General features: G+C 43.4%; 2 protein-coding genes across 4 annotated transcripts; both read left to right on the plus strand.

The window, feature by feature from the left end:
- Positions 1-4,792: 4,792 nt before the first annotated feature.
- LOC118393068 (BTB/POZ domain-containing protein 8-like) lies at positions 4,793-21,293 on the plus strand. Of its 3 annotated transcripts, none has more exons than XM_035785322.2 (6): positions 4,793-4,922; positions 6,229-6,290; positions 9,909-10,554; positions 14,853-14,940; positions 15,308-15,444; positions 15,577-21,293. In XM_035785322.2, exons 3-6 carry the CDS (start codon positions 10,038-10,040, stop codon positions 17,592-17,594), a joined length of 2,760 nt encoding a protein of 919 aa, XP_035641215.1. In that variant the 5' UTR covers positions 4,793-4,922; positions 6,229-6,290; positions 9,909-10,037; the 3' UTR covers positions 17,595-21,293. The 3 variants fall into 3 exon arrangements, with proteins under 3 accessions (XP_035641215.1, XP_035641223.1, XP_052316740.1); XM_035785330.2 differs by having other exon boundaries at positions 9,912-10,554; XM_052460780.1 differs by lacking the exon at positions 6,229-6,290 and having other exon boundaries at positions 4,809-4,922.
- Positions 21,294-21,490: 197 nt separating this feature from the next.
- On the plus strand, positions 21,491-23,611 carry LOC118395905 (protein SPO16 homolog). Its single transcript, XM_035789986.2, has 5 exons — positions 21,491-21,676; positions 21,871-21,964; positions 22,376-22,547; positions 22,820-22,898; positions 23,469-23,611. Exons 1-5 carry the CDS (start codon positions 21,608-21,610, stop codon positions 23,580-23,582), a joined length of 528 nt encoding a protein of 175 aa, XP_035645879.1. The 5' UTR covers positions 21,491-21,607; the 3' UTR covers positions 23,583-23,611.
- Positions 23,612-23,739: the final 128 nt, after the last annotated feature.

Consider the following 23,739-nt stretch of genomic DNA (forward strand, 5'->3'; position numbering starts at 1 on the left):
GCAGTCGGGCAATTGCGGATGTGTTATTAGCAATTGCGGGTGCGGATGAAACAGCTGACCTGCGCAGCACTATTGTGTCTGTCTGTGTGTGTGTTTTGTAATCCTGCTGTGTGTGTTGTGATGTGAGGGAGAGAAAGAGGAAAGTCTCTTAATTAAAGAAGAGATAACAGTTAATAATCATGTTCTATCCAGACTGTACAGAATGCTGTGACTCTGCTGTGTGGCAGTGAACAGTTGCAGGGCAGTCTGGTTAGCGCAGTTGTGGGCCAACCAGACGGTGTGCTGGCTACAGAGCTGCAAGACCAGTGTCTGTCTGTCACACCCACAGCCTTAAATGGGTAAGAGAAGAGGACACACACAACATACGACACACACACACACAACATATGACAGACAAATACGCAAACACACACAGAGACAGAAAGAGAGAAATGACTCTCGTTCTATCAGTTGTAGACAGTCCAATGAGGCTAATGCTATGCATGAAAACTTCCCAGTAAACATCCTGCTGCATGCTGAGACAGCACGAGATGTTCTTGGTGCAGTCCCAGTCACAGATATTTGTATCATTGGTGTCTGCATATTTGATGTAAGTGTTCTATTTAATTCAGTGGGTGTCTGTCCTCATAATATGCCAACTTACTGTGTCTGACTGCCCTGATAGGAATACACATTTACAATCCCCTTGCCTAGTCACCAACCTCTGGAATCATTCCACACTGTTATCACAGTCACAGTTCATGTATACAGCTGTGGTGACGATGAGTTTCCTAAAGGATATTTTCTAATCAGCCTCTGAAATTGGTCGGATTTAGTTCATGTGGGCGTCTGAGATGTGATTATAATCTAGCCAAATGCAGTGTTGCCCCTAGGAGTTTTTCAGCAGTGGTGGCAAGGGTAGTGGGGGTAACGCTAGTAACGCTAGTACATTACTACTAGCGTTGACTGATTAATAATAATTGTTGGTTATAGTTGTTTTTCAAGTTTTGTTATGATCTGTATGGTGTAAAAAGTGTTCTACTTAAGCAATTTAATATAAATAAGGCACCTTGGGGGGTTGTGGTATATCGCCTGTAAACCACGGCTAAGGGCTGTGCCTATGAACAGTCCTTAGCAGTGGTATATTGGCCATATACCACACCTCCTCGGGCCTTATTGCTTAATTATAAACTGGCTACCAGCGTAATTAGAGCTCTGATATACCATGGCTGTCAGCCAATCAGCATTCAGGGCTCGGACCACCCAGTTTATAATGTGTAATAATTGTTGTTTGTAGCTGAGGGTTTCTCTGCCTCTGGCCAGTATTCACAAAGAGTCTCGGAGTATGAGTACTGATATAGGATAGGTTTTGCCTTCTAGAGATCATAATGAAAAATTATATATGGAAAGGGAACCTTATCCTAGATCAGTAATCTTTTGAATACAGGTATAAGGCAATGATCATTAAAAAAACCATTGTCCTCCTCCATCTTAAACGGCACCGACCCCCATTGCCTGCAATTCTCTCTTCCAAATCTCACACATACATTGGGTAAAAGGGAGTGATTCTTACGCTATATATACAAACGTATGTGAACACCCCTTCAAATTAGTGGATTTGGCTATTTCAGCCACCCGTTGCTGACAGGTATATAAAATCGAGAGCAAAGCAATGCAATCTCCATAGACAAACATTGACAGTAAAATGACCTTACTGAAGAGCTCAGTGATTTTCAATGTGGCACCGTCATAGGATGCTACCTTTCCAATAAGTCAGTTTGTAAAATTTCTGCCCTGCCAGAGCTGCCCCCAGTTAGTAAGTGCTGTTATTGTGAAGTGGAAACATCTAGGAGCAAAAACGGCTCAGCCATTAAGCGGTAGGCCACACAAACTCACAGAATGAGACCACCGAGTGCTGAAGCTGGTAGCATGTAAAAAATTGTCTGTCCTCAGTTGTAACCCTCACTACCGAGTTCCAAAACTGCATCTGGATGCAAAGTCAGCACAAGAACTGTTCGTCGGGAGCTTCATGAAATGGGTTTCACATGCCTAAGATGTGCAATGCCAAGCATCGGCTGGAGTGGTGCAAAGCTTGCTGTCATTGAATTCTGGAGCAGTGGAAACTCGTTCTCTGGAGTGATAACTTCACTGTCTGGCAGTCTGACGGATGAATCTGGGTTTGGCGGATGCCAGGAGAACGCTTCCTGCCCGAATGCATAGTGCCAACTGTAATGTTTGGTGGAGGAGGAATAATAGTCAGGGGCTGTTTTTCATGGTTCGGGCTAGGCCCCTTAATTCCAGCGAAGGGAAATCATAACAGTACATCATTCAATAAAATTCTAGACGATACGGTGCTTCAAACTTTGTGGCAACAGTTTGGGGAAGGCCCTTTCCTGTTTCAGCATGACAATGCACCTGTGCACAAAGAGAGGGCCACACAAAAATGGTTTGTTGAGATTGGTGTGGAAGAATTTGACAGCCGGCGACCCAAAAAAAACGACTTCGTAAAAGGGAGAAACGGAGCGGTCTTCTGGTCAGACTCCGGAGACGGGCACATCGTGCACCACTCCCTAGCATTCGTGCACCACTCCCTAGCATTCTTCTCGCCAATGTCCAGTCTCTTGACAACAAGGTTGATGAAATCCGAGCAAGTGTAGCATTCCAGAGGGACATCAGAGACTGTAACGTTCTTTGCTTCACGGAAACATGGCTCACTGGAGAGGGAGCTACAGGGAGGAGGTGAGGGCCCTCGGAGTGTGGTGTCAGGAAAATAACCTCACACTCAACGTCAACAAAACTAAGGAGATGATTGTGGACTTCAGGAAACAGCAGAGGGAACACCCCCCTATCCACATTGATGGAACAGTAGTGGAGAGGGTAGTAAGTTTTAAGTTCCTCGGCGTACACATCACAGACAAACTGAATTGGTCCACCCACACAGACAGCATCGTGAAGAAGGCGCAGCAGCGCCTCTTCAACCTCAGGAGGCTGAAGAAATTTGTCTTGTCACCAAAAGCACTCACAAACTTCTACAGATGCACAATCGAGAGCATCCTGTCGGGCTGTATCACCGCCTGGTACGGCAACTGCTTCGCCCACAACCGTAAGGCTCTCCAGAGGGTAGTGAGGTCTGCATAACGCATCACCGGGGGCAAACTACCTGCCCTCCAGGACACCTACACCACCCGATGTCACAGGAAGGCCATAAAGATCATCAAGGACAACAACCACCCGAGCCACTGCCTGTTCACCCCACTATCATCCAGAAGGCGAGGTCAGTACAGGTGCATCAAAGCTGGGACCGAGAGACTGAAAAACAGCTTCTATCTCAAGGCCATCAGACTGTTAAACAGCCACCACTAACATTGAGTGGCTGTTGCCAACACACTGACTCAACTCCAGCCACTTTAATAATGGGAATTGATGGGAAATTATGGGAAATATATCACTAGCCACTTTAAACAATGCTACCTAATATAATGTCATCTACTGCATCTTTATGTAATACATGTATCACTAGCCACTTTAACTATGCCACTTTGTTTACATACTCATCTCATATGTATATACTGCACTCAATACCATCTACTGTATCTTGCCTATGCCGCTCTGTACCATCACTCACTCATATATCTTTATCACTTGTGTCTATAAGGTAGTCGTTTTGGAATTGTTAGCTAGATTACTTGTTGGTTATTACTGCATTGTCGGAACTAGAAGCACAAGCATTTCGCTACACTCGCATTAACATCTGCTAACCATGTGTATGTGACAAATAAAATTTGATTTGATTTGATGTAGTGTAGTTCCAGAGCCCCGTTATGCCCATGTAATTACTTCCAGGGGAGTGTGACACCGCTAAAGGGTGCAGACTGTAGACAGCCTGGCTTGGTTAGAGCTGTATAGGCTGCAGGCAGGGTTAGGCTGTCTGGCTTAAATCATACATCCCGACAGGGAATATGGCAGGATGGATTAGAGAGAGAGAGAGAGAGAGAGAGAGAGAGAGAGAGAGAGAGAGAGAGAGAGAGAGAGAGAGAGAGAGAGAGAGAGAGAGAGAGAGAGAGAGAGAGAGAGAGAGAGAGAGTGAGAGTGAGAGTGAGAGTGAGAGTGAGAGTGAGAGAGTGAGAGAGAGAGAGAGAGAGAGAGAGAGAGAGAGAGAGAGAGAGAGAGAGAGAGAGAGAGAGAGAGAGAGAGAGAGAGAGAGACAGACAGACAGACAGACAGACAGACAGACAGACAGACAGACAGACAGACAGACAGAGCATGATGAGGCATGGGAGTGGCCTTCGCTAATCTGTCTCTGTGTTACTTGTGGCCAGTAGTCAGAGGGGATGAGAGCCAGAGAGTGGGAGAGGAAGGGAGAGAGTGAGTGAGCGTAATGTTTACTGTTCATTTTGATTGTTTATTTCACTTTTGTATATTATCTACTTCACTTGCGTTGGCAATGTTAACATATGTTTCCCATGCCAATAAAGCGCCTTGAATTGAATTGAGTGAGGACGGGAGGGAGGGAGGATTTGTGTATGAAAGAGAGCTTCTCCCTGCCCTCCAGCTATGTTTTTTTATAAACATTGAGGCGATGTGGAGGAGGTAGGAGTAGCCTCAGCTGATGACATCATCCATTTAGCTCAAGGGGATTCTGCAAGAGAGAGGGAGAGAGATGGAGAGTGAGAGAGGAAGGAGGGGTGGTTACCATGGTGATGGGTCCTTTTAAGCAGCTGCTGATTTGCTAGAGCTCTCTCCCTCTCTTCCCCCTCCCTCCCTCCCTCTCTTCCTCCTCCTCTCTCCCTCTCTCCTCTCCTCTCTCAACCAGCCATTTAGGCAAGAGATTGGTGCTCTGTGCGCTAGGCTGTGGACCTTCCTGCTCCAGTCATTCTACTCTGTCTGCCACATGCGGGGATGGGAGACCCTACCTTCCAAGCACAGAGAGAGGATACTGGCAGGTAAGAGAAGGGAGGACATCTTTATTCTACGGGGCTTTAGCTGTAGTTGGGAGGTGAACTGATCTGTCTCTCACTGCAGAAGACAGCCAGAGCTCTGTTTCTCTAAGCTCAGATGGGATATTACAGATATGTTCAATGTGTTTGATCTTGCTTGGCATGACAATGACCATAGGAGATGGCAAGTGACAGCACAAACAGATCTGGGACCAGGCTACAGTCATGAAGCACAGGCTCTGTCTCTGCATGATTCGAGAGGAAGGAACCAAAGCCCATGAAGCATATGTTACTGCTGCTGCTGCCTCTGGGTAACATCAGACATTAAATGTCTGCTTTCAGCACAGCTGCAGAACAAAACAGAGCACAAACAGACACGACCTGAGGTCCATCTGTTGTTTGGGCGAGGAAGAGGGTCAGTCAGTCACTCACCCCATTTTCAGCCAATTTGTAGATAGCAACTAGGCTAAAACTGCACCATGTTCTCTTCTGTATTGTAATAAAGGGCTGGGGTGGAGGGTTGGATTTGTGGATTTACACATACATTCGCTGAGAAACAAATAATGCACGGCTTTGTTTTGACTGTTTAGCTTTGTGATCCATTGAAATGCATAGCATTAATTATTTATTGAACTTGGTTTTAAAATTCCACTGACATTCCATACTGTCGAAATCTCTCTGTCACTAACATAGCTCACATGTATGCATGCGCATACTCATGACAAGGCACGTATAATTAATATGCATAGTTGCATAAGGTAATGTAGTCACACACGTCACATCATACACATCCAACACAGACACACACAGTCACACAGTCACACACACACTCAACTACATTCCGGTGCATCGGTATGGTCTTCATTTGGAGTATCTCTGGGAAATGGAAGGATGTGCTGTGAAGTCTTTTCTTGGTCAGATGTCACAATTGACTGATGTTTCATTGATTAAATGAAAGCCTCTCCACATTGTTTCACCTTCTGTATCTCATTCAAATCAAAATCAGGAAGCCTTAGGTGGAATAGCCTCGTTGCAGTATTTTCTCTTCAATGGACATGTCATGGATTTGACATCTCAGGGACATGTTGGTACAGTTCACATGGAAAATACTCATCAAATTGAATGCTCCTTGTGTTGAGAATGCAAGACAGAACTAGGTCAATGTGTCTTGAAAGATGTTTGTGGCGACCTGTTTTTTGGATGAGTACTGTGCTTTGAAGGTTTTTGAATGTGATTGTAATTTAACCGAGTTTAAAATGATTTTTTGTTGTTGTTTTAATTATGTGTTTATTTAATTATGCCTCTTCCATAGCTGCTTTTGATAAAAGAAACAGTAGAAGACTTGGGGGAAAGCCTGTATTCACCAGCTCAAAGGTAATGCATGATAAAAGAAACAGTAGAAGACTTGGCTGAAAGCCTGTATTTACCAGCTCAAAGGTAATGCATGATAAAAGAAACAGTAGAAGACTTGGCTGAAAGCCTGTATTTACCAGCTCAAAGGTAATGCATGATAAAAGAAACAGTAGAAGACTTGGGGGAAAGCCTGTATTCACCAGCTCAAAGGTAATGCATGATAAAAGAAACAGTAGAAGACTTGGGGGAAAGCCTGTATTCACCAGCTCAAAGGTAATGCATGATAAAAGAAACAGTAGAAGACTTGGGGGAAAGCCTGTATTCACCAGCTCAAAGGTAATGCATGATAAAAGAAACAGTCAAAGACTTGGGGGAAAGCCTGTATTCACCAGCTCAAAGGTAATGCATGATAAAAGAAACAGTAGAAGACTTGGGGGAAAGCCTGTATTCACCAGCTCAAAGGTAATGCATGATAAAAGAAACAGTAGAAGACTTGGGGGAAAGCCTGTATTCACCAGCTCAAAGGTAATGCATGATAAAAGAAACAGTAGAAGACTTGTGGGAAAGCCTGTATTCACCAGCTCAAAGGTAATGCATGATAAAAGAAACAGTAGAAGACTTGGGGGAAAGTCTGTATTCACCAGCTCAAAGGTAATGCATGATAAAAGAAACAGTAGAAGACTTGGGGGAAAGCCTGTATTCACCAGCTCAAAGGTAATGCATGATAAAAGAAACAGTAGAAGACTTGTGGGAAAGCCTGTATTCACCAGCTCAAAGGTAATGCATGATAAAAGAAACAGTCGAAGACTTGGGGGAAAGCCTGTATTCACCAGCTCAAAGGTAATGCATGATAAAAGAAACAGTAGAAGACTTGGGGGAAAGCCTGTATTCACCAGCTCAAAGGTAATGCATGATAAAAGAAACAGTAGAAGACTTGGGGGAAAGCCTGTATTCACCAGCTCAAAGGTAATGCATGATAAAAGAAACAGTAGAAGACTTGGGGGAAAGCCTGTATTCACCAGCTCAAAGGTAATGCATGATAAAAGAAACAGTCGAAGACTTGGGGGAAAGCCTGTATTCACCAGCTCAAAGGTAATGCAAGATAAAAGAAACAGTAGAAGACTTGGGGGAAAGCCTGTATTCACCAGCTCAAAGGTAATGCATGATAAAAGAAACAGTCGAAGACTTGGGGGAAAGCCTGTATTCACCAGCTCAAAGGTAATGCATGATAAAAGAAACAGTAGAAGACTTGGGGGAAAGCCTGTATTCACCAGCTCAAAGGTAATGCATGATAAAAGAAACAGTAGAAGACTTGGGGGAAAGCCTGTATTCACCAGCTCAAAGGTAATGCATGATAAAAGAAACAGTAGAAGACTTGGGGGAAAGCCTGTATTCACCAGCTCAAAGGTAATGCATGATAAAAGAAACAGTAGAAGACTTGGGGGAAAGCCTGTATTCACCAGCTCAAAGGTAATGCATGATAAAAGAAACAGTAGAAGACTTGGGGGAAAGCCTGTATTCACCAGCTCAAAGGTAATGCATGATAAAAGAAACAGTAGAAGACTTGGGGGAAAGCCTGTATTCACCAGCTCAAAGGTAATGCATGATAAAAGAAACAGTAGAAGACTTGGGGGAAAGCCTGTATTCACCAGCTCAAAGGTAATGCATGATAAAAGAAACAGTAGAAGACTTGGGGGAAAGCCTGTATTCACCAGCTCAAAGGTAATGCATGATAAAAGAAACAGTCGAAGACTTGGGGGAAAGCCTGTATTCACCAGCTCAAAGGTAATGCAAGATAAAAGAAACAGTAGAAGACTTGGGGGAAAGCCTGTATTCACCAGCTCAAAGGTAATGCATGATAAAAGAAACAGTAGAAGACTTGGGGGAAAGCCTGTATTCACCAGCTCAAAGGTAATGCATGATAAAAGAAACAGTAGAAGACTTGGGGAAAGCCTGTATTCACCAGCTCAAAGGTAATGCATGATAAAAGAAACAGTAGAAGACTTGGGGGAAAGCCTGTATTCACCAGCTCAAAGGTAATGCATGATAAAAGAAACTAGTTGACTTGTTTTATTACTCTCTTGTAATGTTAAAAGAAACTTAAGACTTGTGTGAAATGTTTCCCATCTATAACACAGATAAAAGAAACATGTAATGATTATGATATGCTGGTTATGATGCCAGTAGTTAGGGCATGCCTGTATTATAGCTCAAAGGTAATGCATGATAAAAGAAACAGTCTAAAGTGCTCACCAGCTCAAAGGTAATGCATGATAAAAGAAACTAGAAGTAAATGTCACTTGGGGGAAAGTCTTTTAAAAAGTCTGATAAAAGAAACAGTAGAAGACAAAGCCTGTATTCACAGAAATGTAATGCATGATAAAAGAAACACTAGAAGACTTGGGGGAAAGCCTGTATTCACCAGCTCAAAGGTACTGCATGATAAAAGAAACAGTAGAAGACTTGTGGGAAAGCCTGTATTCACCAGCTCAAAGGTAATGCATGATAAAAGAAACAGTCGAAGACTTGGGGGAAAGCCTGTATTCACCAGCTCAAAGGTAATGCATGATAAAAGCTTATTTATTATCTACTTGACTAGTTGTTGTTTTATTACTCTCTTGTATTGTTAAAACTTACTTGTGTGACATGTTCCCATCTATAACACAGATACACCTATGTAATGATTATGATATGTGGTTATGATGCCTAGTTAGTTGCATGCACTGATTATACTTTGGATGAGAGCATCTAAGTGCTCAATGACTCAAATGTAAATGTCACGGTGTGATTATGATCTAGGATGGTGACTTTTAAAAGTCTGTAATTACTGCACACTGACACAGAAATGTGAATGGTCAAACACACACCTCACACACACACACAACGCACGCACGCACACACACACACACACACACACACACACACACACACACACACACACACACACACACACGCACAAACGCACGCACGCACGCACGCACGCACACACGCACACACACACGCACGCACACACACACACACACACACACACACACACACACACACACACACACACACACACACACACACACACACACACACACACACTGATTCTGCTGCTGATGACTGTAGTTTCATCCTTGACACAGAAAGCAATTACCTTTCAGCCCCTCAGAGTGATAAACACAAAGACCTTGTGTCGTATCAGACTTATGAAGAGTAACACAAGGCAGACAGAACCTTGAAATATGTGATGAGGGTTGCTTTTGTTTTACAAGCCTGAGTGTACAATACAGCTCAGTCACATGCAGGCGTCCTCACCAGTATTATTTGCTTTTGGGAATTTCGAAGATGCTCTTATTGCGATTAACTTACAATTAGTGCATTGATTCAACGTATGTAAACCAACATATTTACATTTATTATTATTATTATTATTATATTTATTAACAAAAACCTTTTTAGCCACTATCTGCAAAATCAGTGCTAATCACTTTCTATATCACAGGTTAATTATAGGTAATTGCAGGTTAGATCGAACTTGCTTCATCCCAGTCTTTAGTTGTTGAATCAAGTCTGTAGGCTACTACTCCATTATCCTAAATTATGTTGTGTGATCTGATCTTTCCATTCAAACCTCTCCCCTCTCTCTCTCTCTAGCAGCCGAGGGGTGTAAGATGCCCTTGAGTTCCTGCAGCTCCTTGTGAAAGACCTCTTGTCCACAGGACCATTTGGGTCATCAGGAACACAGGGAAAGGAAGTTGCACTGCAGTTACATCATCAGCCACCATGAAGTCAGACGGGCTGGGGACGCCAGGCCTCCCATCCACAGCAGGGAGAGGGACTGGTGCTACCAAGCCTGGAGACACTGGCCCATTCAGGGCAAAGAACGTCAAGACCAAGCAGCCAGGCGACCACCAGAGCACCACGGCTAAAGCCAAGACTACAACTTCTGCATCAGCCAAACCAGTGCTCAACGGTACGGCTGGCCCAGGGGGAGCTAGGAGGGAGGTAGCCACCGCTAACGGACCCAGGGGGTCCCCAACAGGTGGGAAGGGGACTAAGGACCAGGACAGGAAACCTAGCCCTAACCCTGGAGCCAGGCCCAAGACCTCTCCCCCAGGCACCACCTCCACAGCTCAGGTCAGGCCAGGGAAGCTGCAGAAGAATACAGCAGGGAAGGGTGACTCTCTTCAGGGGGCAGACAGCAGCATGGCCCACCCCGCAACTACCACCCCCTCCACATCAGGCAGTGCCTCTCCTGACAACAGTTTTGGAAGCCCACGCAACTGCCCCACCATGCCAGGTCTGGTCTAACATCCAACATAATTAATTTGCTCCCCAGTGGGCAAAACTGGTTGAAAATCCATTATAATGACTTTGTAATGATTTTCAACTCATTTTGCCAGCTGGGAAACTGTATTTCCCTTGTCTAACATTCAATGTTATTAAGTTGCCTCCCAGTAGGGACAGACTGTTGAAAAGACATAATGATGTTGTAATTACATTGTAATGACGTTGTGATAATAACGCTGTAATGATGTTGTGATAAGGACGCTGTAATGACGTTGTGATAAGGACGCTGTAATGACGTTGTGATAAGGACTATGTAATGACGTTGTGATAATAACGCTGTAATGACGTTGTGATAATAACGCTGTAATGACGTTGTGATAATAACGCTGTAATGACGTTGTGATAATAACGCTGTAAAGACGTTGTGATAATAACGCTGTAATGACGTTGTGATAAGGACTCTGTAATGACGTTGTGATAATAACGCTGTAATGACGTTGTGATAAGGACTCTGTAATGACGTTGTGATAATAACGCTGTAATGAAGTTGTGATAAGGACTCTGTAATGACGTTGTGATAATAACGCTGTAATGACATTGTGATAAGGACTCTGTATTGACGTTGTGATAATAACGCTGTAATGACGTTGTGATAAGGACTCTGTATTGACGTTGTGGTAATAACGCTGTAATGACGTTGTGATAATGACGCTGTAATGACGTTGTGATAAGGACTCTGTAATGACGTTGTGATAATAACGCTGTAATGACGTTTAGATAAGGACTCTGTAATGACGTCGTGATAAGGACTCTGTAATGACGCTGTGATAAGGACTCTGTAATGCCATTGTGATAAGGACTCTGTAATGACGTTGTGATAAGGACTCTGTAATGACGTTGTGATAAGGACTCTGTAATGATGTTGTGATAAGGACTCTGTAATGACGTTGTGATAATAACGCTGTAATGACGTTGTGATAAGGACTCTGTAATGACGTTTATGATAAGGACTCTGTAATGACGTTGTGATAAGGACTCTGTAATGACGTTGTGATAAGGGCTCTGTAATGACACTGTGATAAGGACTCTGTAATGACGTTGTGATAAGGACTCTGTAATGACGTTGTGATAAGGACTCTGCAATGACGTTGTGATAAGGACTCTGTAATGTCGTTGTGATAAGGACTCTGTAATGACGTTGTGATAAGGACTCTGCAATGACGTTGTGATAAGGACTCTGTAATGTCGTTGTGATAAGGACTCTGTAATGACGTTGTGATAAGGACTCTGTAATGACGTTGTGATAAGGACTCTGTAATGACGTTGTGATAATAACGCTGTAATGACGTTGTGATAAGGACTCTGTAATGACGTTGTGATAAGGACTCTGTAATGAAGTGGTGATAAGGACTCTGTAATGACGTTGTGATAAGGACTCTGTAATGACGTTGTGATAAGGACTCTGTAATGACGTTGTGATAAGGACTCTGTAATGACGTTGTGATAATAACGCTGTAATGACGTTGTGATAAGGACTCTGTAATGACGCTGTGATAAGGACTCTGTAATGAAGTGGTGATAAGGACTCTGTAATGACGTTGTGATAAGGACTCTGTAATGACGTTGTGATAAGGACTCTACAATGACGCTGTGATAAGGACTCTGTAATGACGTTGTGATAAGGACTCTGTAATGACGTTGTGATAAGGACTTTGTAATGTCGTTGTGATAAGGACTCTGTAATGACGTTGTGATAAGGACTCTGTAACGACGTTGTGATAAGGACTCTGTAATGATGTTGTGATAAGGACTCTGCCATGACGTTGTGATAAGGACTCTGTAATGACGTTGTGATAAGGACTCTGTAATGACGTTGTGATAATAACGCTGTAATGATGTTGTGATAAGGACTCTGTAATGACGTTGTGATAAGGACTCTGTAATGACGTTGTGATAAGGACGCTGTAATGACGTTGTGATAAGGACTCTGTCATGACGTGATTCTAACCAGTTTTGACGCTGGGTTAATTCACTCATTGTTATGATGACATTCATTGGATTTTATGGCAGAAAAAATAGCTTGATTCAGAAATGAATGGTAGCAGGTTTTGTGAAGAATAAGTAGCAGAGTGATTTAAATGAGTTATGCTTTATCCCAGAGGGGCGGCAGGTAGCGTAGTGGTTAGAGCGTTGGACTAGTAACCGAAAGGTTGCAAGATTGAATCCCTGAGCTAACAAGGTAAATATCTGTTGTTCTTCCCATGAACAAGGCAGTTAACCCATAGTTCCTAGGCTGTCATTGAAAATAAGGATTTGTTCTTAACTTAACTAACTGTGTGTGTGTGTGTGTGTGTGTGTGTGTGTGTGTGTGTGTGTGTGTGTGTGTGTGTGTGTGTGTGTGTGTGTGTGTGTGTGTGTGTGTGTGTGTGTGTGTGTGTGTGTGTGTGTGTGTGTGAGAGAGCTTGTGTTTGTGTTTTGTGTGAGTGTGTGTGGGTGTGGGTGTACAGTGCCTTCGGAAAGTAATCAGACCACTTGACTTTTTCCATATTCTGTTACGTTACAGGCTTATTTTAATATGTATTAAGTAAAAATGTTCCTCATCAATCTATACACAATACCCGTCAATTACAAAGTGAAAACAGATTTTTTTAGATTTTTTATAACGTATTAAAAATAAAAAACAGAAATACCAGAAGACCCTTTGCTATTAGCCTCAAAATTGAGCTCAGGTACAACCTGTTTAAATGTACCATCCTTTAGATGGTTCTACAACTTGATTGGAGTCCACCTGTGGTAAATTCAATTGATTGGACATGATTTGGAAAGACACACACCTGTCTATATAAGGTCCTACAGTTGACAGTGCATGTCAGAGCAAAAGCCAAGCCATGAGGTCGAAGGACTTGTCCGTAAAGCTACGAGACAGGATTGTGTCGAAGCACAGATCTGGGGAAGGGTACCAAAACATTTATGCAGCATTGAAGCTCCCCAGGTACACAGTGGCCTCCATCATTCTTAAATGGAAGAAGTTTGGAACCCCCAAGACTCTTCCTAGAGCTGACCACCCGGCCAAACTGAGCAATCGGGGGAGAAGGGCCTTGGTCAGGGAGGTGACCAAGAATCCGATGGTCACTCTGAAATACCTCCAGAGTTCCTCTATGGAGATGGGACAACTTTCCAGAAGGACAACCATCTCTGCAGCACTCCACCAATCAGGCCTTTATGGTAGAGAGGCCAGACGGGAGCCACTCCTCAGTAAAAGGCACATGGCAGCCTACTTGGAGTTCGCCAAAAGGCACCTAAAAACTCTCACACCATCAGAAACAAGATTCTCTGGTCTGATGAAACCAAAATTGATCTCTTTGGCCTGAATGCCAAGCATCACAACTGGAGGAAACCTGGCACCATCCCTACGATGGAACATGAACCCGTTCTAACATCTTAGGAGAGACCTGAAAATAGCTATGCAGCGATGCTCCCCATCCAACCTGACAGAGTTTGACAGAATCTGCAGAGAAAAATGCGGGAAAACTCCACCAAATACAGGTGTACCAAGCTTGTAGTGTCATACCCAAGAAGACTTGAGGCTGCAATCGCTTCCAAAGGTGCTTCAACAAAGTACTGAGTAAAGGGTCAGAATATTTATTTTTAATACATTTGCAAACATTTCTAAAAACATGTTTTTGCTTTGTCATTATGGGGTATTGTGTGTAGATTGATGAGGGAAGAAAACAATTTAACCCATTTTAGAATAAGGCTGTAATGTAACAAAATGTGTAAACTTTCCGAATGCACTGTATGTGTGCGAAAAGGACTCAATAAGGTGTAGATTAGAGTATAAGGCCTCAGCCGGTCTGTCCCTCCTTTTCATTCAACAGAGAAAGGGAGAGACTCAGAGTGCCATATGCTCTCCCTCCCTCCCACCCTCTCTCTAACCAGCCCAGTCATCCCATCTATCTACTCTACTCCAGCTCTATGTTATTGCCTCTGATTTTGCAATATTTTGGCTTTGATGTGCAGTACTAATATCAGTTCCTAGCCTCTAGCTCTCACATCCTTGTTAGTTCTCCTTATAATGGAATCATCTCTGTACTTTGTTTGAGGATTTCATGAGTTCAATTAGCATTTCTCCCCTCAAAACTGCCTGTTTATTGTTGCTCTATTTGTCCCCAGTAAGCTGTATAAATTAATTCTGCCTCTTAATCCCTCATTCTAAGTGAGCAATTTTCATTTTCTGAAATGAGACCATTTCCAACAATAAATATCAGTGTTTGGTTAAACGCACTATAACGATCCTCTGTGTTTTAGATCTTAAGACAAAAACCCAGGCTAAAGTTCTGACCAAATCTCCACTGACCAAACCCCCCCAGAAAACAGACACCACAAAGACCAACAGGTAAGCAGCACTGCACCCGATATCAGAACATCCAATTTTGGTAGACCATCCCTGAGAAATGGTAGAAATAACTCTGCTGCCCCCCACTGTTATATAGTGGTAATTGCTAGTCCATACAGAGATGGGTGAAACGATACATTGCAGTACTTGTTAATTCCATGGTCTTTTGAGGTTTATGCGCTTTCATCCCTTAGTGTGATCAGACCCTGTGATTTTGTATCCTTTATTGAATGATTGTTGTTATTGTCCTAAATTAAACATATGTTTAAGCAATTAAAATGGCTTTTATTTTGTGAGTGTCAGGCTTAATTTTCTGTTCTCCGGTGCTGTTCTTTTGACTTCATGGTTTTTTCATCTCCCTGATCAGCCCTACCAATAAGCCTAGCACCAGAGAGGCCAATAAAGCCAAGCTCCCCGCTACAGGAAGAACAACAACTGTAGGAACAGGAGCCAGAGCAGACACAAAGGGGATGAGCACACCAACAGGCTCAGCTGAGAACCAGGGTGAGAAACCGTGTGTGTTTGCACATGCGTGTGGACGTGTGTGCATCCATGCGTGCATGAGTGTTTCTTCCAATACAAATCCTAACATCTCACTGGGCCACACTATTGAAATATGTTTCTCCTCTCATGCAGTCTCTAGACCTGGGTCATCCCTGAGTGCCAGAAAGCCTGCGTCTCCCAGGAAAGAGGAGGATAAGGATGGTTCCAAAGTCTCAGCAGACAAAGCAGCCAGGAAGACTACAAAAACCACCCCAGCTACCGCAGCCACTGCCAAATCTACTTCTAAACCAGTGAAAGCCATCTCCAGCTCCTCTCCTTCCAAACAGCCTCCACTAGCAATGGCCAAACCTGGGCCAAAGCAGAATGCTACCTCTGAATCTCCTACAGAAAAAGCCTCACCCAAGTCAGCGGGGCCAGTTAAAAACATATCCTCTGTCATTTCATCCAAAAAGACTGCAGCTAAAGAGAAAGAGGGATCTAATGGTAAAACCTCTACAGAGACCCAGCAGGCTAATGACACTGGTTCCGGAGCAGAGAGGGTCTCCTCACATTCAGATCCCAGAGAGAAGGCCTCAGAGCCAGTAGCAACATCCACAGAGCAGAGTCCAGCTCATAAAATCCCACTACCACCATGCCCCCAGGGCCACAGTGGAGGAGGGGACTCCCTCTCCTTACCCCTGAACGCCAGCCCTCAGAAATCTGCCAAACAACCAGCTAAACCTGACTGCACAAGAGGAGTCAGGGCTCTGTCCAATCAGCCACCAGCAATCAACCACATATTGAATGGGAATAACCTTGTAAGCGGAGAGCCTGCTAAGCGCACCGAGGGGACACACACATGTAAACACACTCCTGGCTCAGCCACAGACCTTCCACTGGACACCCCAACTCCAGGCAGCCCTCTGGAGGACTCGTGGAGCAGCCTGCACCACCAGGTCAGCCCCGAGTCAGAATCCGGCAGTGCCACCACCTCATCAGACGACATCAAGCCTCGCTCTGAGGACTACGACGCCGGGGGCTCCCAGGATGACGTGGATGACTGCTGCTCCAACGAGCGCGGCGAATCCAAAGGGGGTGGCACCATGCGTTGCCATGACTTCCTGGGTCGCAGTAGTAGTGACACGAGTACGCCTGAGGAGCTGAAGATGCTGGATGGTGGACTGCGGGTCGAGGTGAGGCTGAAGGGGTGCGAGGTAGAGACCAGCGAGGAGGAAGGGGTGAAGCAACGCCCGCGCTCCTGGCTGAGCAGGGACCGAGACGAGGTCCCTGTTGAGGAGGAGGTGCAGGCCAATATTACGGTGAAGCAGGTCCCCGACAGCCAGCTCTTCTCCTCTGAGGAGTCCGAGGAGTCTGAGGAAGAGGATGAGAGGTCAGAGGTGGAGGTTCTTCCTGTTCACCAGGCCCCTCTGCCTCCTGCCGATCCCTCTTCTCAATTCCAGGGCATTGTGAACATGGCCTTCGAGGATGGAGCTGACCCTGGTCAAGTCAACGAACAGCAGCAGCAACTGGACTACCAATCAGCCTCTAACTTCCGCCGCTCTGTTCTGATCTCTGTTGACGAGTGTGAGGAGCTGGGATCAGAGGAGTGCGGGGTGCAGACTCCGCCCCAGCAACAGCCTGATGACCCCCTCACGCCCTGCGACGTCTTCGGGAGCAACCCTTCTCCGGCCCCTCAGTCAGTCCCCAACTTTGTCTCTCACTCTGGGGGGCACCTGGCATCGGACTTTCCCAAAAGCACACCTCAGCAGCAGCAGGAACAAGGCAACGAGCACGAGTCCAACAACAACAAACCCAACAAACCCATTGTTTTCCTCACTGAAATCCAGGATCCTCTGGTAGATGACCATAACCCCACCAAAGTGGAGGGAGTAGAGCCCAGCCCTGGTTGCCCTTCTCTGGACCATGACCCCACTGACCTGCCTCCCCAAGAGCGAGAGAGACCCTGCCACCTAGACCTCCGGCCTGCTGAACAGTACAGCAATGGAGGATCACCACGCAAGAACCCCTCAACCAAGCCGAGCCAAGCATCTGTACCTGTGCACGTAGACAGCAAGAGATCAGACTTACATACAGACTTAAATGACCCTCAGCCGATAGGGGGCTCTCCTATACATGCAGCTATCCCACAATCCCCAGCAGGTAATGTATAATGATCTACATCTAGGAACCCACCTAATTTAAACCCTGTAGCCAAAGCCCTCACCCATTCTCCCTCCCCACCCAGCCAAACTCCATTAGTCAAGTCATAGTTAGTTAATTAGTTCTCCCTTTGTATCTTGCAATCTCCTCTGTCTGATATAACATGATGCTCAGACTATTCATTTGCATTATGACACATACACTTATCCCCTTTCTCTCAAAATGAATATAATACAGATTACTTGACTAGTTCAAACTCAAATTGGATAAGGGGTCGTTTTTTTTATATGCCCATATAGTGTAGCCCGAAAGCTTGTTATAAATACACAAAACATCTGTGTACCAGTCCTTTGATTTGAATTGGTAACACCAATATCCGTAAAAAATGGAGATTGGTCAATCTAGAAACGTGCAGAAGTAGCTTAGCTATAATCATCTTATAACAACTGAACTACCTTTTTCAGAGGCATTCTGACCTTGACTACTTAGATTACTTATGGAAAGAAAAAGCAATGTTGATTTCAATGAGATCTGATACTAAAATATTAAGGCTGAGTCCTAAATGGCACCCTATTCCCTTTTATAAGGCACTACTTTTGACCACGGCCCGTAAGGTCAAAAGTAGTGCACTGTGTAAGGAATAGGTTTCCATGTGGGATACATATTTAGTGTAAAGTAGTGTGTCATGTGTTGGTTAGAAACCCCCTGCCTTCTGACAAGGTGTGGCGGACTGATGTAGGCCTAGTTGTACGAATGCACTTTGATGTACATAAAAATGCAAATATTCAATGAGTTTTCATTGTTTCTTTTAGTGAATGCAACGAAATCCACCAGCTCCTGGCCTTTTTTAAGCCACAGCTGATGATATTATTTATTAGATTGATGTTTCCATCATTTGTATTTCATGCAGAAGACGTGCAACCAAGATATGATTTTTTTTTTTTTATCAAATGACACAATAATATGCAAAGTGGCCAGTTGATTTGGAGGGTAAATCCACAAATACTAAGCTGTCATTATGACCAGATTGCTTTTGAGAAAGATGTCAATCTTTGTTTTACTTACCGACAGGGACCCTTGCCTACCCAGGATTGGCTTGTTTTTGTTATTTATTGTCAGACCCTTCTAACCTGTATCTTCTCATCAGTCTGCTTATCAAAAAGAGATCTGCATGATAGTAGTACATGCCATGTGTTGTGTCTTTTTATTTATTCCACCCAATATGTTTGTTTTTACTTCTTTTTTTACTTGTTTTATTATGTAATGCTGATTTGGTTCAATAGACGTGTGGTACTGCCTGGTAGTTTTCTGTATGTGGTGTGTCTAGAACAATCTTTATATTCCATGTCTCTCTTTTTTCACTCTCATATGATACAGCAAAGCTATTACTTAGTGAGGGGTCACGTCTCAAATGGCACCCTATTCCTCATATAGTGCACTATACAGGTGATATGGTGGCATTTGGGATGCATACTAGTTACGGTCTATCCCAGTGGAAAACATATCAATCTTGTTTTTGCTGTCAACAGCAATAAGGGGTCAATTGTATCATCCATTGCCAGCATGGATCTGTTATTTACAGTGATATGGAAGCAGTGTTAATTACAGAAAGAAACTGTACATAAAATCAGATGGGAAATGTTAGATTAACCTATGTACTTCCCTTTGTGTTGCAAAGTAAAGCATTTCTGCCTGAATATAGGTTTTTGTGACAGTATTATAATCATATTTGTACAATACAATAGTTCTATTCATTAGTTAAAGATACCTGCACGGTTTATTTATTCAAACATATCACTGGTGCCTGAGCAAACTGAGTTATGCAGAGTTAACTAACAAGCGCTGGCAATGCAATGAATGGCTTACTGTGTTTTTTACTGGTGGATAAGAGACACATCCAGACAACTACATCCCTCTGTGCTTGACCTTTAAGGCAGCTGTCCATCCTATCTGTCACCCACAGTCCAGGTCAGTGACTACTCATGACTTATGCATATGATATAATTCTACATTATGTCAACAATATCATATTATAATCCATTGGTCTGTAACTAGGTACCAACAATGGTGAAATGAGGGCCTCCTGCCTCTCTCCTAGTGGAATAGAGGACAGGTTATTGACTCATCCTGTCATTTGATTATTAATGGATGTTAAGAGGACACAGTTGCATTAAGGGTTAAACTTTAGTCATCTAAATGTTGGGATAATAACATAAAAGTGACATGCAGGATACCTTGGTAATGACTATGGACTTATGGAAAGATGAATTGTTATGTCATTGTCAACTGTTTTTAAGGGGCATTGAAGAACAATGAGACAGACTGGATCAAACAACAACCCCAACCTGTACACATGACTGACGCCCCTCCAAAGCCCTCTCTACCAACTATGAACTGAACTTGAGACAAGCTTTTGAGCACCTCAGCTCCTCTGACAACCGCAGCAGGAGGAGCACAGTGGGGTAGGAGGAGAACGACAAAGCGGAAGATTACAATGAAGAGAGTGGTAAGTTTGTTGAGCGTGACTGGAGCAAGCTGAAGCAACTCCTCTCGGACCAGGAGTCCAGTCTTGGCTTCATAAACCCAGTCCCTGAGGACCTAAACCTAGCCCAGTATCTCATCAAGTAGACCCTGTCCATCTCCCGGGACTGCCTGGACACCCAGCAAACCTTCCTGCTCCACGAGAAGGAGACATTTAAACGATGGGCAGAGCTCATATCACCCCTGGAGGTCTCCACAACCAGCATCACTGTGACCAGCTTCTCGCCCGAGTATGCTGCCTCTCTGCAGGGGTAGTGGACCATCATGGAGCTAGAAACGTATCACTGACAAAACCTATACAGAATTAAGGACTAATGTATCATCTTGGAGTTAGAAACACATCACTTGATTGACAGGTTTAAGGACTAAGGAGACACTATGTTCACTTCTTTCTGGATTTATCAACCTTCTCTCTAGATTCATCAACGAAACAACACTTCTTCTGAGACAGACACTACAACAGTACTTTCTATCAGCGGGACCTGTTACACTTTCTCTCTGGACTTCTGCAACATGTCTATGGTTTACTGACATCTACAGTACCACAATTATTCTGTCTTGATGTTTGAGTCATCCTCTATTTATTGGTTGACTGTCTCATGCTTTTTATGCTGCTTTTTATGAGCTTTGAGTTTTTTCGGATTCTCAAACTGAACTTGTTTGTTTGCATTCAGTCCCCTTCACAGTGCTTGACTTGGACTGAAATAGGTTCCAGTACTAATTTTGGGTGCCGGTACTGTTTATATTTAGGTAAAGGAGCTCCAGAACACCTTTCGATAAGAGGAACAGGAGCTCAAGCCGTAGAACATTTTAGGTGCCGGAACTCAGCTCCAGTGAGCTCCTGCCCAAGTCAAGCTCTGCCCCTTCATCATCTTCAGTTATATCCTTAATACTTAATGGACTGAGAGTTTAGACACAAATAAGGTGTTGTGCATGCGGACATTTGTGTATGTTTAACTGTTTACTTGGTGTTCGCAACCTTCAGAAAGAAGAAAATAAAAAAATACATGTTTTTCTCATGGCTCTCTACTCATGATGATGGTTAAACAGTGGAGTTTCACAGAAACTAGAGAACATGTTGGTCTGTTGGCTTTATATTCATTGTGTATATGAAAATTAAAATGTTTGGTTCTAAATACAATGGTTTCATATTTTGGGGGGTTTGGTGATAGTGAAAATACAATAGCAGATCATTTTTTTTTTAAATAAACAGATAATTTGTGAAATTATATAGATTTTTATTGTACATGTCGGGTTAAAATGAGGGATACACTTGGGCGTTTGTTGCTGTACGGGAAATGCCCTAAATGGCGTCACCTTTTAGGGTCCCGTGACGTCATTGCTCACACCTCCTTCACGTGCCTCGTTAGATTCCAGTCAACTCAGCACTGTTCATTCGGACAAAACAGACTTGTTTTGTTATCCAACTTCGCACCCTATCTTATTTTGGGTGAATACAGTTAGCTACATACCACCACCTATAATGACTACCAACGGTAATGACAGGACAACTCAATGGAAAACAACAATTATAGTCAGCACATCACTTCAGGTAACGTTTAACACCACAAATGGCTAGCCAAAGAAGTTACTAGCGAGCTAGCTTTGGCAGAAATGGACAATTGTATAATTGAGTTCTTCCCAATATTGATATGAAGTCACAATATTGACAATTTGATTATTACAGCTTATTAGATTTCATAAAGACATTACCCATCTAAAACATTACCCTACTAAAACACACAGAATCATGACACATCCAGGATGCTTCTTGCACAGCACCATCGGATCCGATTCTCAGACGCTGTCAAGTCGGGATCCATTGTTTTCCCGCAGTCAGGTAATCATCAATGTGATATTACGTTATTTGATTCATGCTTCAAAGGTACAGTATGTATGCCTATACAAGAGATCCGCAGTTGGTGTCTTTAGGCTATATCATATTGCCAATGCCAAGAAGACCATGTCACAGTGCCACCTACCACCTGTTGTAAGGGGGTTCCCGCCATACACACTGTCCCCTGGGGCTGTCATGACATGAGATACCTTTCAGCTAATGTGGTCTAACTTCAAAAACTGCAGGATTTTGCTCCTATTAAAAGACTGCAGAAGACTTCTGTTGGGTATTACCTAGATATGTTGTGATAGCCCATTGAGTCCCTCATAATCTAGCAAATAAAGCACATAAGCCCAAGGCCAGTCTGCAAAACCAAAGTTGTGTTATAAATTAATGTATATGTGGGTTGTCCAGGTATTGCATTCCTCATAATAAACCCACAAGAACTACCAGAGAACCTTGAGGAAGCAGGATTGTTTGACAAGATCAAGAAGTTTGTGACGGTTCACCGCAATAGTTTCCTTCTCCTTCAAGCCCCTTTTTATGGGAAGAAGGAACTGGGCATCATGTCAGTGATACAGCACAGGTATAGCTATTTTATTATACTTTATAGCAGATAATTGTATTCCTGTCTGGAATGATTCTAACATGTGCAAATGTTATACATTTACAGGCCAATGTGGACTAGTGTAGTTTCACAGTAATGATCACTCCTCCTCTAAATGATTATCCTACTGTACTGACCCAAATACATTCAAATGACCAGTAGTTTTGAATGATGCAACAATGTTTCCGGTCACATGGATATGTTAGTGCTGTGCTTTCATTGTCACTGAGGGATCCTGTGGTCTATTGCAGATTCCTTGGCAGCAATCTCAGAGTTCTACCTGTACGTAACAACACAGAGATAGTCAAGGGGATGCTGACTATAGCCAAAGTAAGGATGAAAGAAGACACCCCTAAGTCCTCACACATTATATTGACATGGATATTAAGTAATAATAATACTGAAAAACGAAAATTTAGATACTTGGCATAGGTTGATAAAAAATCGAATCAAAATCAAATGTTATTTGTCACATGCGCCGAATACAACAAGTAATACCGTGAAATGCTTACTTACAGGCCCTTAACCAACAATGCAGTTCAAGAAATTAAAAATATTTACTAAATAAAATAAAAAATAAAATAAAAAGTAGCACAATAAAATAACTATCAAGGCTATATACAGGGGAAACCGGTACCGAGTCAATGTGCGGGGGTAAAGGTCAGTCAAGGTCATTTGTACATGTAGGTAGGGGTAAAGTGACTATGCATAGATAAGATATAGTCAATACAAATATGGTTTATAACGATAAAGTTGATACAAAGTTAGGCTACTTTACTTTGCTCAGGGACAATGCACGTTAATAAACATTTCTGTCAATGTGCAAGGTTTTTGCCAGCCGGCTAAAGTTGAGTGTTCGAGTTTTCCCCCTGTGATAATGAAAGTGATCTCATCTTCCAGGCCACCAGTAAGCCCCATGTTGACAGCGTGCGGGATCGGATGTCTCTGGCCAGGGCCCACATTATAGAGAGCAGCTCTGTCTGGGAGATGCTCAAGGACATTAAGCTGGGGTGAGCAGCTGGTGCAGAGTGGGGATGCCAGGTCCCCTCAAACCTACCTGTTCATGGTAGGTTAGTGACTCTAATGATTGATTTATGCTAGGTCTGGCATCCGCTGTGTTTACGGTCACAAGCACAGAATGGCTTTAACCCAACTTGCATGTGTTTAGTGC

This window comes from Oncorhynchus keta, chromosome 1, assembly GCF_023373465.1.
Source record: "Oncorhynchus keta strain PuntledgeMale-10-30-2019 chromosome 1, Oket_V2, whole genome shotgun sequence".
NCBI lineage: Eukaryota > Metazoa > Chordata > Actinopteri > Salmoniformes > Salmonidae > Oncorhynchus > Oncorhynchus keta.